The sequence below is a fragment of the Schistocerca nitens genome, chromosome 9 (assembly GCF_023898315.1).
Source record: "Schistocerca nitens isolate TAMUIC-IGC-003100 chromosome 9, iqSchNite1.1, whole genome shotgun sequence".
NCBI lineage: Eukaryota > Metazoa > Arthropoda > Insecta > Orthoptera > Acrididae > Schistocerca > Schistocerca nitens.
In genome coordinates this window covers 447,063,813-447,082,813 of record NC_064622.1, presented here as the reverse complement: position 1 = coordinate 447,082,813, position 19,001 = coordinate 447,063,813, and the positions used below count along the sequence as shown (strand labels likewise).

At 41.4% G+C, this 19,001-nt stretch overlaps 1 protein-coding gene across 1 annotated transcript in view; it reads left to right on the top strand.

Moving 5' to 3' along the window:
* Positions 1 to 18,768, top strand: part of LOC126203714 (ataxin-2) — a 126,043-nt gene extending 107,275 nt beyond the window's left edge. Inside the window, exon 13 of the mRNA XM_049938089.1 lies at positions 15,478 to 18,768. Within this exon, the coding sequence (XP_049794046.1) occupies positions 15,478 to 15,530 (53 nt within the window). The 3' untranslated portion in view covers positions 15,531 to 18,768. The remainder of the gene's footprint in view (positions 1 to 15,477) is intronic.
* The last annotated feature ends 233 nt before the right edge of the window (positions 18,769 to 19,001 follow it).

Sequence of the window (19,001 nt, the reverse complement as noted above, 5' to 3'; positions counted from 1 at the left end):
GAAAATGGTGGCTGAGGCAACATCACAGATCACGGTTTTGCTTTTTGCCAAAAAATCATGAACGTGCACTGAGGTATGAGTGGGAGTATTATCATGATGCAGATTCCACGAATGGTTTTGACATAGTTCTAGTCACTTTCTTTGGATTGCTTCATGCAAACAGTGCATAATTTCCATGTAGTATTCTTTATTGACCGTACAGCGATAATGCAGAACCTCATGGTGCACTATCCCATTATATTCAAAGAAAACAGTGAGAATAACCTTCATATGTGATTGAACTTCTTGATCTTTTTTCCAGTCATTTCATCACTGTTATAACGTTCTTTAGAAGTTCTGGACCATTGGAAACTTTGTTCAGCAATTTGTGAGCGATGTGTATGGGACACTTTTTTCAGTTAAAATTCAACAATTTTTGAACAAACTTTGGTGGTGCACGTCTTGTACTTTGCTGCTTCACATTCCTGCCCAGAATGTCTGAAAAAATTATTGGCGTGAGCCAAAGGATATACTGACATCATCAGCAACCTCTCTGATGGTGACTTGGCGATTTTCCTGAACCATTTTGGGTCATTCCATATCAATTCAATGCACCTCAACCTGATGCCCTCTGATTTATTTCAAATTTAGTGCATTCAATGACCCAGATAAGAGATGGAAAAGTACCAATTTGCAGATGTGTGTTACAACTGTTAAGAAAGTTATAGGTCTGGAAAGTTTGGAATTTGTGCTAAATTTACATGTGTATGTCACAACATAAATGACTGTAATTCTGGTCCTAATTCAGTTACAGCAATGAAAATGGCACCATTGGAAAGCTAACGAATAAACCTTTACATTGATGTGCCAGATGGCAGTTTTCTGAATTTTCATACTAAAGGTCATTGACCTTGACCTTTGACCTTGAAATCTTAAAGCACCCCATCTTCAATTTCTTTGAAAAAAATATATTTAATTGGTCCAGTATGTTACTATAAATATGGTAAATATCAAGATAGCACACTAAAGGCATCATGGACAAAAAATTATTTTGTCAACTTACACCATCAATATGCAGTAAGCAGCTATGTATCCAGTTTTTTGTATAACACCAGCCAATAGCAGTTACTTTTATCCAGACCAGTTCTTTAATATTTCTAGCTGTGAACAGCCATTCAGAGAGACTTTTAGTTCAACCAATCAACATTAGCCTGTTTTAGTGAACAGCCAATCAGAGACCCACGTGCGTGTCTGGGGGTTAGAATAGGCCCGAGGTATTCTTGCCTGTTGTAAGAGGCGACTAAAAGGAAACTCTCACCTATCGGGCTTTATGTGATGGTCCCCCATCGGGTTTGACCAACATTCTTCAAAATTTTCCCGAAGAGCAAGCCAATTGGGGAAGGGCACCTTACATGGTGCGTTGTGTCCATCGTGCATAGAGATCTTTAGTCCACTTTCTCGTTGTCGCATTTCTGTCCCACTCATTCTTGATCTCTTGGGCGAGGACACCTTCCTGGGAGCATTTTCCACCATGCACTGTAGATTTCTGCATAGACTATAAACATGGACTTCTTTGCACCTGATATCCAGCACGGTAGCCAGTTCGTTGTGGTGGGGCCGCCATGTGACCTGTTGGTTGTAGCCCCCTGACCACACAGGGATCGCTCTGCTGGTGCCTGCACCATTGACTCCCAAGTATGCCAAGGGGTAGATTCCCATCCCCCTGGGGCATTGGGACTCCCGGCAATGACCATACTGCCAGGTGGCCTTTGCTGTGGCTGGGTGGCGCCTGTGGGGAGGACTCCTGGTTGGAGTGGGTGGCATCAGGGCGGATGACACACAATGAAGCGTAGTCAATCATCTCCTGCTGGTGTGGTGATGAAACACCAGCAGTCTCTAAACGTTCACGAGCTCAATTCAACGCACAGAAGTACGACCCAAAATCATTCCCCTCCCTGGCCACACCATGGGAGGAACGTCCAGCTAAGGATGGCAGCGGATCTTATTCACCGTGATACCTTGTACGAGAGCTCATGGGGAATCTTTCATGACAACGAAGCCTCAGTTTCTTGTTGAGCATTTAGAGGACAAGTTTGAGGAGGTGGAGGGCTTGTCCAAAATGAGAGCTGGGTCAGCCGTAATCAAAACAGCGTCCTCTTCCCAGTCACGGGCGTTACTCACTTGTGACAAGCTGGGGGATGTTTCTGTAACCATCATGCCCCGTAAGAGCTTAAATGTGGTCCAGGATATCATGTTTCACAGGGACCTTCTTTTGTAGTCTAAGAGATGCATGCCAATTTAGAGCAGCGAGGTGTACATTTTGTCCGGCGTGTCCACCAGGGTCCAGGAATAATCAGGTTGCCACCAGTCCCTTCATCTTGGCCGAGAAGATTAAGGTGATGGTCTACCGCTGTGATGTAAAGCCGTATATCCCTTCCCCAATGTGGTGCTTTAAGTGCTGGAAGTTCGGCCATATGTCTTCCCGCTGTACTTCCAGCGTCGCATGTCAAGATTGCGGACACCCATCACATCCCAATACGCCATGTGCCCCGCCTCCCATCTGTGTCAACTGCGGAGAGCATTCGCCTTTCTTGCCAGACTGCAGGATTCTCCAGAAAGAAAGGAAAATCGTGGAGTACAAGGCCCTGGACCGACTGACCTACACTAAGGCTGAGAGAAAATTTGAACGCCTGCATCCTGTGTGTATGGCATCGTCTTATGCCGCTACAACAGTTCTGGCACCATCAGCTCTGCCGACCCCAGTCACCTCTGAGAGCCAGAAGACTACACCTGCTGCCTTGATGGTGGGGTGCATTTCCCTCCATGTTGCTCCTGCACCACATACTTCGGGAGCAATATCCCCCCCTACGATTGGGGACGTCCGTCTCCACTTCTAAGCCGGAGAAGTGTAAGTCTTCTTCAGCTTCTCTTGCTAGGAAGGGATCCCTTGGGTCACTCCCTTCCCAGGTTTCTGCTAGCAGGAAAGATGACACCAACCAGTGGCTGAAGACTCCAAAAGCAGCTGGTCATAGGGCTTCACGCTCATCCTCAGTCCCAGAGACTGAGCCGGTGAAGTCCTCCCATCCAGGGAAACCCAAGGATCAGAGAAACCCAAAAAGAAAACCCCTAAGTCCAAGGAAATTGCAGTGGCACTCACACCACCACCACCACTACCTACAAGCTCTGCGTCTGAGGATGGGGTGGAGATTTTGGCATCCGCTGAGGACCTAGATCTCAACAGACCCTCAGGCACAATGGATATAGACTGCTCAGACAATAAGTCGGTGGCAGCAGGTGACTCTGAGGTGTAAACTGCCTCATTGAATGTTCCATGTCTTCCCAGTCTTACAATGTCATCCTCCAGTGGAATTGCGGTGGTTTTTTCCACTGCCTGTCTGAGCTATAGCATCTGTTAAGCTTTACACCTACTATCTGCATTGCCCTCCAGGAATCCTGGTTCCTGGCAATGTGGATCCATGCCCTCCATGGCTATAGGGATATTACGGGAACCGTAGCGACTATAATAGTGTGTCAGGTGGAGTTTGCATTTATGTCCTAAATTGAGTCTGTAGTGAACCTGTGCCTCTTCAAACCCCTCTTGAAGCTGTGGCTGTCAGAATAAGAAAGGCGCAAGAAATAACTGTCTGCAACGTATATCTTCCTCCAGATAGTGCACTACACCTGATTGTATTAGCTGCACTGATTGATCAACTCCCTAAACCTTTCCTACTTTTTGGAGATTTCAATGCTCATAACCACTTGTGGGGTAGCACCGTGCTTACTGTTAGAGGCAGAGATGTAGAAACTTCACTGTCTCAGTTCGACCTCTTAAATACTGGGGCAGCCACACATTTCAGTGTGGCTTATGGTAGTCACTCGACTATTGATTCATCAATTTGCAGCCCAGGACTTCTCCCATCCATCTAATGGAGAGCACATGATGACCTGTGTGGTAGTGACCACTTCCCCATCTTCCTGTCACTGCCCTCATGTCAGGCCCACGGACGCCTACCTAGATGGGCTTTGAACAAGGCGGACTAGGAAACTTTCACCTCTGCTGTCACTGTTGAATCTCCCCCACACGGTAACATTTGTCATGGTGGAGCAAGTGACTACAACAATTGTTTCTGCAGCAGAAAACGCGATCCCTCGCTCTTTAGGGTGCCAAAGGAGTCAGTAGTCCCTTGGTGGTCGCTGGAAGTCGCTGAAGCAATTAAGGAGCGTCGGCGAGGTCTACAGCGACATAAACAGCACCCTTCCCTGGAGCACCTCATAGCGTTTTAAACAGCTTCGTGGCCGTGTTCGCCAACTTACCAAAGGACGGAAGGAGGAGTGTTGGGAGATCATTGGGTGCCATACGTCACCTTCCCAAGTCTGGACAAAGATCAAATGTGTTTTTGGGTACCAGACCCCAACAGGTGCTCCTGGTGTTACCATAAATGGCTTGTTATCTACCGACGCAAATGCGATTACCGAGCACTTTGTTCGAGCCTCTGCGTTGGAGAATTACCCCCCAGGCTTTCGCACTCTCAAATGGCGGCTGCAAGGGAATGTCCTCTCATTCACCACACTGAATCCTATAATGCCCCATTTACAGAGTGGGAGCCCCTCAATGCCCTTGCACATTGCCCCGACACAGCCCCTGGGCCTGATTGGATCCACAGCCAGATGAATAAACATCTTTCATCTGACTACAAGCGATATCTCCTCATCCTCTTCAACCGGATCTGGTGCGATGGTGCCTTTCCGTCACAGTGGCGGGAGAGCACCATCATTCCGTTGCTCAAACCCGGTAAAAACCCGTTTTATGTGGATAGCTATCAGCCCATCAGCCTCACCAGCATTCTTTGTAAGCTGCTGGAACTTACGGTATGTTGGCGGTTGGGTTGAGTCCTGGAGTCACGTGGCCGACTGGCTCCATGTCAGGGTGGCTTCTGCCAGGGTCGCTCTGCCACAGATAATTTTGTCCCTCAAGTCTGCCATCCTAACAGACTTTTCCATATGCCAACACCTGGATGGTCTTTTTTGACTTACGTATAGCACACGACACGACCTGGCGACATCATATCCTTGCCATATTGTATGAGTGGGGCCTCCGGGGCCCACTACTGATTTTTATCCAAAGCTTCCCGTCACACTATACTTTCCGTGTCCAAGATGGTGCCTTCCATAGTTCCATCCATATCCAGGAGAAAGGAGTCCTGCAAGGCTCTGTATCAAGTGTCTCTGTATTTTTAGCGGCCATTAAAGGTCTAGCAGCAGCTGTCGTGCCCTCTGTCTCACCTTCTCTGTATGCAGAAGACTTCTGCATTTCGTACTGCTGTTCCAGTACTGGTGATGCTGAGCGTCGCGTACAGGGAGCCATCCACAAGGTGCAGCGATAGGCTCTAGCCCACAGCTTCCACTTTTCATCCGCAGAGTCATGTATTGTGCCCTTCTGTCGGCATCGTACCGTTCATCTAGACCCAGAACTTTACCTTCATGATGATCCACTCTTTGTAGTGGAGACATATCAAATCGTAGTACTGGTTTTCGACGCTCGATTGACTTGGATTCCTCATTTACGTCAGCTTAAGCACAAGTGCTGGCAGCACCTCTATGCCCTCCATTCCCTGAGCAACACCAATTGGGGTGCAGATCGCTCTATGCTACTGCGGCTCTACAGAACCCTTGTCCAATCCTGGACTGACTATGGGAGTGTGGTTTATGGTTCGGCAGTGCCCTCAGCATTGTGTTTACTCGACCCTGTGCACCACTGCAGGGTTCGGCCAGCAGCAGGAGCCTTTAGGGAAAGTCCGGTAACCAGGCTACTGGTGGAAGCTGGGGTCCTTCTATTGCGAATCAGACGTGCACAACTGCTCACCACTTACATTGCACACATTCGTAATATTCCCGAGCATCTGAATTACCATCTCCGTTTCTCACCCGGTGCATTGGTGACCCAGGTTGGGGCTAACAGTTGTGGTTCGCATGCGGTCCCTTCTCTCTAAACTGGAGTCCTTCCCTTTACCACCTCTACTTGAGGTCTGCTCACGTACGCCTTCATAGTGTACGCCTCAGCCGCAACTTCGTCTGGACGTTTCACATGGCCCTAAGGACTCTGTTAACCCTGCGACTCTCCGCTGTCACTTCCTCTAGATTCTTGACGTGTTGCGGGGCTCCGAAGTGGTTTACACAGACAGCTCGATGGCTGATGGTCGCGTTGGCTTTGTGTATGTTCACGGTGGCCATATTGACCAGCATTCCTTATCCGATGGCTGCAGTGTATTCACTGCAGAGCTGGTGGCGATTTCTCATGTACTTCAGTATCCCTGTTCATGCTCTGGGGAGTCTTTTCTTTTATGTACTGACTCCTTGAGAAGCCTGAAAACTATCGACGAGTGCTATCCTCGTCATCCTTTGGTAGCATCCATCCAGGAGTCCACCTATTCTCTGGAACAGTCCAGTCGTTTGGTGGTGTTCTTCTGGACCCCTGGTCATGTAGGAATACCAAGAAATGAACTTGCTGACAGGCTGGCCAAACAGGCTACACGGAAACCACTTCAGGAGATGAGCATCCCCACAACTGACCCTCATTCGTTATTATGCCACAAGGTTTTTCAGCTTTGGGAGACGGAATGGCAACATCTCAGTATGCACAACAAACTGCGAGCCATTAAGGGGACCACGAAAGTATGGAAGTCCTCGATGAGGGCCTCTTGCAGGGACTCCATGGTTCTCTGCTGGCTCTGCATTGGCCATGCCTGTGCGACCCACGGCTACCTCATATGCTGTGAAGACCCACCCCAGTGTAGGTGCGGCGCCCGGTTGACAGTGGCCCATATTCTCCTTCTGTCCTCCTCTGGCTGCTCTGCGACCTAATCTCCAGTTGCCGGACTCATTATCGTTGATTTTAGCAGACAACACCTCACTGGCTGATTTGGTTTTACATTTCATCCGTGAGGGTGGGTTTCATCATTTGATCAGAGTTTTGGCGCATGTCCTTTGTTCTCTGTGTCCTCCACCCTAGTTCTTTTAGGGTGGAAGTGTTAATGTGTTCCAGGGTAGCTGGATTTTCATTTTTATTTTCGTGGTTGGCCAGCCACTGTAATCTGCTTCCTTGTTTTACTCTCTTCTGTTTCCTGCATCTCTGTTGTTTTCTTGTCCTCTTTTGTTCCTTTTAGTGTTTGTTGTCTTTCCTTCATTCTTGTGGTCTTTCCTATCTTTCCGTTTTGTGTTATATGTCTCATCTGTTTTATTCTCACACTTGTGGCATTGTTTTATTAGGAACAAGGGACCGATGACCTCGTAGTTTGGTCCCTTTCCCCCTCTTTTAAACCAACCAATCAGTGAGACTCTTATTTCAACTAGTCACCATTAGTCCACTGGTCTCTATATATTATGCAAATTTTGTTTCGTATGTTTTATGGCTGTGGCTTGTTTAACAAAGTGCAGTGTAAATGTGTCGTAATATTTAGTAAAAAATGGATTTAAAGTCAAAATCGTATTGTTGTAATCCGTTTAGGAAAGGTCATTCAAGAGTGCAAAAGAATTTAAGGAATGTTCTGGAGTGGATGATAAACAAATATCCTAATGTATTGTTAGGTGGAAAAATTTGCAGTAAATGTAGAAAAAAATATCACACAACCCAACAATCACTGCAGATGTTGCCTCAGTTGTGCCATGTACTTCCAGAGATTATTTAAGTGAATATGAAGTAGTATCAGATCTGGCACTCGATGCTTTAAATAATAGCCTTAAGTATTTAGGTGAATCCCCTGTGAAGAAAGAGGCTTCAGAGTGAGAAAAAGTACCCAAAAAAAAAAAAAAATCCTCTGTGTTGGAGCATACGTATGTGGCACAACCGGAAAAAGAAGAGAGTGAAATTGGAGAAAGTGAAATTATCACCCAGCTGAAAGATAAGTTTCACAGTTCAGACTGTATGTGTGACAAAACACAAATTCTAACTGTACTTCCAAGGAGTTGGAGTATAACGAAAACTATGAAAGAATTTTCTGCTTCAGATTACATGGTACGGAGAGCAAAACAGTAGCAGAACATGGTTTATTAGTGACACCAAATCCAAAGCCAGGTAAGGTATTATGTGAGAGAACTGTTCAGTGTGTCCGTGATTTTCACTGTGATCATGAAGTGAGCCGTATGATGCCAAGAAGAACAGACTTTGTGTCTGTCCAGCATGTTTCTTGACAGAAAATCCTAGGAAGTTCTGGTCTTACGTTAAATCAGTAAGTGGCTCGAAACAGCATATCCAGACACTCCGGGATGATGATGGCATTGAAACAGAGGATGACACGCGTAAAGCTGAAATACTAAACACCTTTTTCCAAAGCTGTTTCACAGAGGAAGACCGCACTGCAGTTCCTTCTCTAAATCCTCGCACAAACGAAAAAATGGCTGACATCGAAATAAGTGTCCAAGGAATAGAAAAGCAACTGGAAACACTCAACAGAGGAAAGTCCACTGACCCTGACGGGATACCAATTCGATTCTACACAGAGTATGCGAAAGAACTTGCCCCCCTTCTAACAGCCATGTACCGCAAGTCTCTAGAGGAACGGAGGGTTCCAAATGATCGGAAAAGAGCACAGGTAGTCCCAGTCTTCAAGAAGGGTCATCGAGCAGATGCGCAAAACTATAGACCTATATCTCTGACGTCGATCTGTTGTAGAATTTTAGAACATGTTTTTTGCTCGAGTATCATGTCGTTTTTGGAAACCCAGAATCTACTATGTAGGAATCAACATGGATTCCGGAAACAGCGATCGTGTGAGACCCAACTCGCGTTATTTGTTCATGAGACCCAGAAAATATTAGATACAGGCTCCCAGGTAGATGCTATTTTTCTTGACTTCCGGAAGGCGTTCGATACAGTTCCGCACTGTCACCTGATAAACAAAGTAAGAGCCTACGGAATATCAGACCAGCTGTGTGGCTGGATTGAAGAGTTTTTAGCAAACAGCACACAGCATGTTGTTATCAATGGAGAGACGTCTACAGACGTTAAAGTAACCTCTGGCGTGCCACAGGGGAGTGTTATGGGACCATTGCTTTTCACAATATATATAAATGACCTAGTAGATAGTGTCGGAAGTTCCATGTGGCTTTTCGCGGATGATGCTGTAGTATACAGAGAAGTTGCAGCATTAGAAAATTGTAGCGAAATGCAGGAAGATCCGCAGCAGATAGGCACTTGTGCAGGGAGTGGCAACTGTCCCTTAACATAGACAAATGTAATGTATTGCGAATACATAGAAAGAAGGATCCTTTATTGTATGATTATATGATAGCGGAACAAACATTGGTAGCAGTTACTTCTGTAAAATATCTGGGAGTATGCGTGCGGAACGATTTGAAGTGGAATGATCATATAAAATTAATTGTTGGTAAGGCGGGTACCAGGTTGAGATTCATTGGGAGAGTGCTTAGAAAATGTAGTCCATCAACAAAGGAGGTGGCTTACAAAACACTCGTTCGACCTATACTTGAGTATTGCTCATCAGTGTGGGATCCGTACCAAATCGGGTTGATGGAGGAGATAGAGAAGATCCAAAGAAGAGCGGCGCGTTTCGTCACAGGGTTATTTGGTAACCGTGATAGCGTTACGGAGACGTTTAATAAACTCAAGTGGCAGACTCTGCAAGAGAGGCGCTCTGCATCGCGGTGTAGCTTGCTCGCCAGGTTTCGAGAGGGTGCGTTTCTGGATGAGGTATCGAATATATTGCTTCCCCCTACTTATACCTCCCGAGGAGATCACGAATGTGAAATTAGAGAGATTAGAGCGCGCATGGAGGCTTTCAGACAGTCGTTCTTCCCGCGAACCATACGCGACTGGAACAGGAAAGGGAGGTAATGACAGTGGCACGTAAAGTGCCCTCTGCCACACACCGTTGGGTGGATTGCGGAGTATAAATGTAGATGTAGACGTAGATGTTTCTTAGGTTCATGTCCCTGTTGTCCAGGTGTGACAAGACTGATTATCTGTATGGTCTGTTTGGTAAGAACTGCATAGATGAAATTGCATATAAGTGTTGGTTAACTACAGCCAGGGTAGCTCTACAGGCTATAACAAAGTCAACAGATGATTTCATTGAGGTGTTTGCATCGAGGTTACAACAGCTCCTACCACACTCATTTATCTCCCAGCAGTAGTCACATTTCTGTAAAATCATTAAAGGAGGTCTCAAAGTAAATGAGTTTCATGTTCTTTGTGACTTTGCAGAAAATTGCTCCTTCACCATTCAGGATGAGGTACAAGGATTCCACTGGAATAATTCACAGGCTACAATTCACCCATTTATAGCTTACTACAGAGATTCAAGCACTAATGAAATATGACATGTATCATACATGGAAATATCTGCCTACCTTCAGCATAATACAGTGCATGTTTATTCTTTGTAGACAGATTCCATCAATTTCTTAAAATATCAGTGTCAAATCCAAAGCACATTTATTACTTTTTGGATGGATGTGCTGCCCAATACAAAAACAGAAAGAACTTTATGAATTTGTCCTACCATCAATAAGATTTTGATGTTACAGCAGAATGGCATTTTTTTGCTACAGCGCATGGTAAAGGACCTTGTGATGGGGTAGCAGGAACTGTAGAGATTAGCAAGACTTGCCAGCCTCAAGCGATCTTACGAAAATCATATTTTGACATCACGACAGTTGTTTGAGTGGTGCAAGGAAAATATTCCTTCATGTGTTTTCCATCATACATCAGTTTCCAATCATGATGAAGATACAGCCAAGCTGAAACAATGTTTCAAAACTACAAGGACGATTCCAGGTACCCATAAGTTTCATTGTGTAATACCCGTTAACAAAGGTTTAGTGAAGTCAAAGACATATTCTGCTTCTTTAGTGAGTAGAGAAGAGTGACTGATTGCTATGGTGAATGAAGCACTGTTAACAAATATACATACATTTGTTGCCTGTATGTATGACAGTCATTGGTGGGTTGCATATGTCTTGCAGACATGTGAAGAAACAGATGAAGTAAAGATCAACTTCTTGCATCCACATGGACCATCTCCATCATTTGTGTTTCCTGCCAAACCAGACACTTATGTCATCAGAAAATATGACATCACAAGAGTGGATCCAGTGACACCAACTGGAAGGACATACAATCTCCCTTCATCAGATCTCGCGAACATTAACAATTTAGTTGGGAAATTGTGAGGAGAGATGTAATATCTTTTCATTGCCTTTTCATTACAACTGTAATGTAAATAATGTAATGTAATGTAAATAATTCATAATACCACTAGAATAAGGTATACCATATTTTTGTACAATATTGCTTATGGATTGTACTTTATCATAATTTGTGTTTCATATATGTGTGTTACTGTCTTCATCTCGGTAGTATGTTGATGCTGACAAAATAATGACCTTTAGTATGAAAATTCTCAGAAACTCTCCATGTAGCATATCAATGTAAAGGTCTATTCATTAGCTTTCCAATGGTACCATTTTCATTGCTGTAACTGAATTAGAACCAGAATTACAGTCATTTATGTTGCGACATATGCGTGTAAATTTCGCACTAATGCCAAACTTTACAGACCTATAACTTTCTTCACAGTTGTAACACACACCTGCAAATTGGTATTTTTCCATCTCTTATCTGGGCCATTGAACGCACCAAATTTGAAAGAAATCTGAGATGGTCAGGTTGAAAATGTTACTTGACTGCATTGAATTGACATGGGATGACCCTTTTCATTCCTACATTCGCATTGTCATCAGCTGTTGATGTGGTACGGTGTCCAGGGTTGTCATAATCTTTTTGAAAGTAAAACCTTTTCTACTGACAGCAATAACAGTGTGTATACACCCTACAACAATAAAAGAGTGTATACATCCTAGGGAATCCGGGGAAAACCTGAGAGACTTTTCCAAAACAGGAGAAAACCAAGAAAACTCCGGAATTTTTTAGAATTCTGTGAAATTTTTCATTGTGTTAGTTTTCAGTTAAATTTTTGTAATTTTGACTGGTAAGAAATGATACTCTAACAAAGAATTTTACTGTATGCAGCTGCTGCAAGGTAATACTGCAGCAATAACAGATGAACAAGAGAAAGTCAAAATAAAACATGAGTTGCAGAGGAAATGTGCCATTTCCAATAACAAAACGTAGTACACACACAAATCAAAACATTGCCAAGTTGGCAACTTCAAGCCCCTAAATGTGACATAAAGGAAAACTGTAGTTGGAGTCAAGAACGATGGCTGTCGAGTTTAGGCTTATTCTGTGCACCTACATCACTCTTACTCAAGACAGCCCACAGCGGTTCAGTACTCTTTGGAGCACTCTGCTCTTATTGCTGTAACCAATGCGAGCATTAAACGTGATCGTAGTGAGTTGTTAGCGAATTTCTATGTCACTTGTTGCGAGTTGTTATCGCTAGAGGTGGTGGTAATGATAAATTCTGTATAAGCGAGTGAGAAACATAATCTGCAGGATATATGTTTAGTTCAGGTGGAAAGCATGCGCATGTGTTAACAATGCCATCCCTGTCCATACCTCAAGATGCACGAACCGCTATCATTTGTGGATCGCTCTATAGCTTCATATACTAATGGCTTTAGCTGAAAATTATTCATTAATAATTCAAGACACAGTGCAGTGAAAATATTCAAGCAATGATACATCCTTTGTTATCTCTTTTTGCCAAAATAAGAAGGTGGGATCTGAGTTTTGTGTTAGCAGTGATTTTCTGCAACAGGACATAATTACTGTTCATGTTTTTGAAACGTTAAAAAAAAATCTATTTGAAAATAGTTCGATCACTTGTCTCCATCTACTGACTGTCAGGAATTAATATTCATGTTTTTATAAAAGGAGTTGACCAAATATGTTAAGACAATCTACTCAGATTTCCCACATACATTATTTCAGTCATGGCTCCAGTGCCCAATACAATATTTTCACAATTTGTGCCATCATAAGAGACTTTGGAACAATGACAGAATGAATTTTTCTTGCTATGTTTCATGTAAAGTCACCTTGTGGTGGGATTGGAGGTACAACAAAAGAATTAGCAGCAAGAGCAAGATTGCAACAGTCAGTTGGTAGACAGATTCTTATGTTTATAGAACTGTTTCACTTCTGCAGTTAGAGCATTAATGTCAATTTTTTTCCAACCACAAAGAGGAAATTGTACAAGAGAAGTTTAAACATGGGGATACTTTAGCAGGAACTAGAGGAAATTGTTTTTAGCCATCTGATAAAACAATTCAGGTCAGTAGCATTTAAGAACATCATCTGGTGAGCAGTATATTTTTCCTGGGGATATTAAACAGCACATTAATGAAACCCATAAAAAAATTAAAGTACCTTTAAGCAAACACTGGTTTATGATCCTGAGAGAGAACTCTTCTATCTTACACCTGGGACACTTAAAGAAATACATAACCAGGCTTGGCACCCTGTGGAAACAAACCCTTATCAGGCCTGATGAGGTTCTGTATGAAGAGAATCTTACCAGGTTTGGAATCTTGTGGTAAAGAAACCTACCTCTGGCTGCTGCTGCACAGCTTCAGGTGTGACCCTATGGTGATGGGGATGATGGTTCTCTTACTTTGGAAGAAACCATCAGTGATGGAGCCACGATGTAATGTAGCAACAGATTTGTACAGTCCTTGCATCAGTGCATTTATGCTCCACATAAACAGAAAACTATGAGAACACAAAATATGCTATACTTCAGACTGGGATTAAACTAGCTCATCTGTAGCATTGCAAAATAAAGGCACACATTCAATTTTTTCATTAACATGAAACCTTATCAAAAAAATTTCAGACAGATTGTAGTGAACTTTATCAAAATTCATACAGTGTGACAATTGAGTAAAACATAAAGAATATGTTTTACAGTTCTATGCAACAATTTTATTGCCGTGATCTCCAGTGCCTTGGTAATACACAGTTAAATTGTGAAGTTTACAACTAGTTTGATTCTGTAACTATCACAGCAGAACAGCTATCAGAAATATGTTACGAGGAGTCATGACAAATGTCTTACTTTTCCTGTAGTGTTTCTAGTTCTTATGACTCAAGCTTACCCAGTGTGTGGTAAAAATCTGTAAAACATAATCAGACAGATCAGATTTGAGTACCAATAGAATACAGGTACATTTTCACTACGTCATCACTAGGACTGTATGCACAGGCATTGCAAATGAGAGAGAGAGAGAGCGAGAGAGAGAGAGAGAGAGAGAGAGAGAGAGAGAGAGAGAGAGAGAGAGAGACCTACCTTCTTTTTTAGGTGGTTTGTATTGTCTTTCTAATGAATGTGATTTAAAAGCATTTGCAGAATGCACTTTTTTGTAAAAGTGTGCTGAAATACTCATTTTTAGCATTTTTTTTACAAAAATTGTGAATTTTTGCCTTTGTTTGTAAACTATTGGAAAGCAGTCGAAGATGAAAATTTATATTTTTAAACTTTGTGTTGGTAAGTTAGTACATGCAAAGATTAAGACTCATCACATACTTACTTCTGTGGATATAAAAAGCTAAACTTCACATTTTTCAAGCAGCTCTTTTTTCTGCAGATTTATTTTCAAATTATTTGTATGAAAATAGTTTGGTTTTTGTTTTTGTTTTTTTTTTTTTCCTTTCCCCCCGTTACTATATGAGAGTGTAAAAAGTTCTTCAAGAGGGGCTGGTTTCTTCAAAGAAAATTTTGTCAGAGATATTAATTATGTCTCAAAGTTGCCGAAAACTCAGGGTACATTGTTCAGTGCTGCATTGTGGGATCAAATAAATTACTGTGCCTCTGCAACTATTGAACTGATTTAGTGAAACTTAAGCAATGTGTATTGGGAACGTGTGTGAAAATTAACAAAAAAAAAAGTTTTTTCAGAGTATGTGATAGTGGGAACCTCTAGACCGCTAGGCAGGGAAGGACTTTAAAGAATCCTGATGGTTTTTAGTGTATATTATTCTTTTTACTACTGCTATCACTCCAGGCAACTGCTAGCATTTATTTGTGTCTAAAGTAATCTTGTACAAATTAAAACTGTGTAAAATTCCTTGCTCAGTGGAGTTGCAGTTTTAATATCATTTTTGTGGTAGATCAATTCTGAGCTCAGGGTCCTCAATTAATTTCACATATGAATTATTTTATCATAAATTTACAAGGAGACAGGATGGCTGGCCACATCTTATGTCTAGAACATAGGGGGTCCCTTGCAGCCTGGGGTCTGAGTTGCTTGCCACTTCTTCCAGCCTGACCGAACCAACCCCTCATCCTCACTGAGGAAGGAACAGTTCTTTAAGGCAAGTAATACATTGGGAAGTAGAAAGAAAATTGACAGCAATTGGAATTTCATCTCGTGGAGTACCTACGGGTCAGCTGTTCTATATACTTGTAATTTTACAGTCTTCTTTAGCATATTGTCACTTAATGTCAAATGCATGTGCAAACTCTATTTCTTTTTGTTATATAAAAAGACTAACATATTTTTTTTTTCTTTTTTTTCCAGTTGGCAGTGGGCAACCACATCCTATACAAGTGATTCTGCCACACAATCAATGACAAGGAGTCAGAAATTAGTAGATAATCTAATTATTAAGTAAAATTGCAAGTGCAGTTGGAGTTAAAAGTAAAAATGAGTACTGGTGGCAATGTTATGGAATGGCAGCTTTGAGGGAAGTAGTTGAGCGTGTGCATATGATGCGAGAGATTACACATGAGCAAACTATATAAAGATTCCTTTTGACGTACAAAAACAGGGAAAAAGCTCCCACCTTTTGCATCTGTGATTAAGTTAATCTTTCTCATTTCCATCCCACAATACATTGCTTAAACAATAACTGTGGTTTGTGTATGTTCCACGAGGAGGTTACAAAGAACATTGATGATGGAGCAAGGAAAAGAGAATGGATACTCAAACAAATAAGGTGCCTGTGATATATTTTATGCAACAATTTCATGATGGTGCTTCTAATGATGACGCCTCATAATGAGGCAGCAGCAGAGTGCTGAGGTGGCTCATTTTACACTTTGTAGATTTTAATGCAAAACTTACATGAGGTATTTTATTTACCTCATACTTTTGTAACTTTAACTGAAGGTGTGATGAAGCATCTACAGTGTTTGGTAGTGCAGTTGTTGAGGCCCTAATTCAAAATAAACAGTATGGTAGCAGTTTTTGCTGTGTCATATATTGAAGCAGTTGTTTCTCACAGAAGGCAAGTTAATCGTGTACTTTCATGTACCCAAATGAACTCATTTACTTGTATTATTTTCTTCCCTACTTTCATCATCGTGGTTGACTTTTAAGGTTGTTTTTTTTATTATTATTATTTTCATTGGTAAGCAAGAGTTCACTACTTCATCTGAGGTGGTGTTTTAAGTGGTGTAGCTATCACTCCAGCAGTAGGAGGAAAATATAGGAGACATGTGAAGGATGTGTCTTCCATAAGTCTGAATTTCTCAAATAGCTGTTACTAGGAGTGAGATATACCGTTTTACAATAACATTTATTAGTTTCAGGATTTTGCAATTAGTATCTGATCAATGAAGCAGAGTCAGAAAGTTGTCTTTCAAACAAGTATTAGAAAATTTTGTCCATCACTATGTTCATGTGATGGCATGCATTCTTATGAAAGCGTTACATAATTCACGATTATATTTAATTCTTTGTCTTTATGGGAAAAGTGTTACAGTTTAGAAAATTGAAAGTATTTTTCCGCATATTTCGCAAAATAGTAGCAGATATTGAATATTCCATAAAGCAGTGTCCTTACATGCTTTGTGATGAATCCCCCAACCAGTACGTAAAGTGGTATGGGAGTTGATGTTCAGCTTTCTCATACATGTTTTTTAACAAACCTTGAAATGTGTTCAATTTTGTGCTGCTTTCTTTTCTTATACATACTTATATTTTACTATAGGTTTCTCATGTATTTTCCTATGTAAATACCTATCTCTAGAGAAGATGGTCGTCATGTGTGTTCTTAAATACATTTTCTGTCTGTCTGTGTGTGTGTGTGTGTGTGTGTGTGTGTGTGTGTGTGTTGGGGGGGGGGGGGGAGCTGTTCCATGTTGCTGTCTTTTGAAAATCCTGGTGTATGAAAAGTGATAAAATACTGGGACCATCAGCACATAACTGCCTCTTTTCAGTTGAGATATATTATTAATTTTGATATCTAGGTTTTCATAGCAACCTCTGTCATCTTGTAATTGTTGCTTGTTGTGTTGGTAAAGTTCGTGAGCAGTACAACAGGTATTCTTACCTCAAATTTCCTGAGATAAGTGTTTGCTGTAATTTGGGAATTTATCATTTGTTGGTGGGCATTACATTTTTTTCTAGATTTAAAGTACTAAACATTTGCGATTCTGTAAAGATTAAAAAATCAGTTTTTAAAACATTAAGCATTTAATCTACACAAAGCTCTCACTTAGGAAGAACAGTATGGAGGGTAAAGTGTGTTATTTGTAAGTAATACTTAACTACTTTGTACTTCCCTTGTCTGCTGAATACACCTCCTAATTGTTTAAATTATTTACACGTATAGCCAGTTTTCTTGTCATTGTCATGTATTTTTTAACATGAATATTAAGTGAATATGTTAAGTCCAATGTTTAAACACTGCAGGACATTACAGCAAAAAATGACATTGTGAAAAAAATACTCTAGAAATCTTCAAACAATGAAATTAACAATTTGGTATCTTCTCCTTGCAGAGATGAATGTTAGATGTTTCAAACAAAATTGTACCTATGCAGTCTTACTGCATTTCATTCATTCTCCCTAGGATTGTATTGGTAATGCCATAATGAATTTTGGTGAAAAATAATCAAAATTTTCGTTTAAGGTTGTTAATATTATTATTAAAAAATATGCTATTTTTATCATTGATTGAGTGTACTTTTATTGGACCACAATTAAATAATTAGTGGCAGCCATTCGCTCTGCAATGACACCCGATGTTTCATATTGATTGGAAAGTGTTTAGTGTGTTGAACATGTATGTTACAGTGCTGTTAACATGTATGCATCCCAGTAGGTAATTTTTTTAAAAAAATTCCAATTACAAAGGTTTTTATTTTCAGTGCACTTAAAATTAATTAGTGGCATCTTTCAATGCGCAACAGACACGTGCTTTATGGGTTTAGATAATTCCTCAAGTAATGTGGTTTGTGCAATAATTGTATGAACTGCGAGCACAGTGACTTATTCTGTGGGCTTGTGGAGTTTTTCATTCAATTGTTGGTATATAACGTGCTACTGAGCAGCAGATAAATGAGCGGGACACCATATGCGTGGGAGTGCAAGAAATTAAGACATTTTAATTCTTTAGTGGCGGTCAAACTCCGACCATTGCTGAGTAATTGTTTCTATTTATATAATGTACTGATAAAACCAAGTTCTTTTCCTTAACAGGCATGTAGCAGTTGTCGCAACATTTCTTTTCCTCAGTATATAATTAATTTATTCTTAAAATTGTAGCTACTTCATGTTCTTTGCAGTGGTTTGTTCATAGCATTCATACTTCAATGCCTATTCTTTCTTATTACCTAATCATGAGCACTATCTTCTACAGTACAGTTATTTCCAGTTTCTTGGGTACATGTATTTTTGCGCCTTGTCTTTAATGGTTCTTAAGACATCATATGAAACACTTCTCTTCACCTTGTATTTTGTGTGTGTACATTTTGAATTAAGAGTCATGTTATGTAATGAACAGTTAACTGAAAAATGTTAACTCAAAGATGCAAGTTAAATAGCACCTATTATTTTTGGCAGCACTTTCTTTCCTGGGGGGAAGAGGGGGGGGGGGGGCTGGCTGGTGGTGGTGGTGGTGGTGGTGGTGGTGGTGACTGATTTTTTTTTGGGGGGGGGGGAGAGAGAGAGAGAGAGAGAGAGAGAGAGAGAGAGAGAGAAGGGTCTGGTTGTGAACTTCCATTCTCCTCTGGCCAGGCCAAAACTGTGTGAAACTGAATTAATGGTAATCTGTCTTCTTACAATCTCATTTGAGTTTAGGTCCAATGCACCTCTCC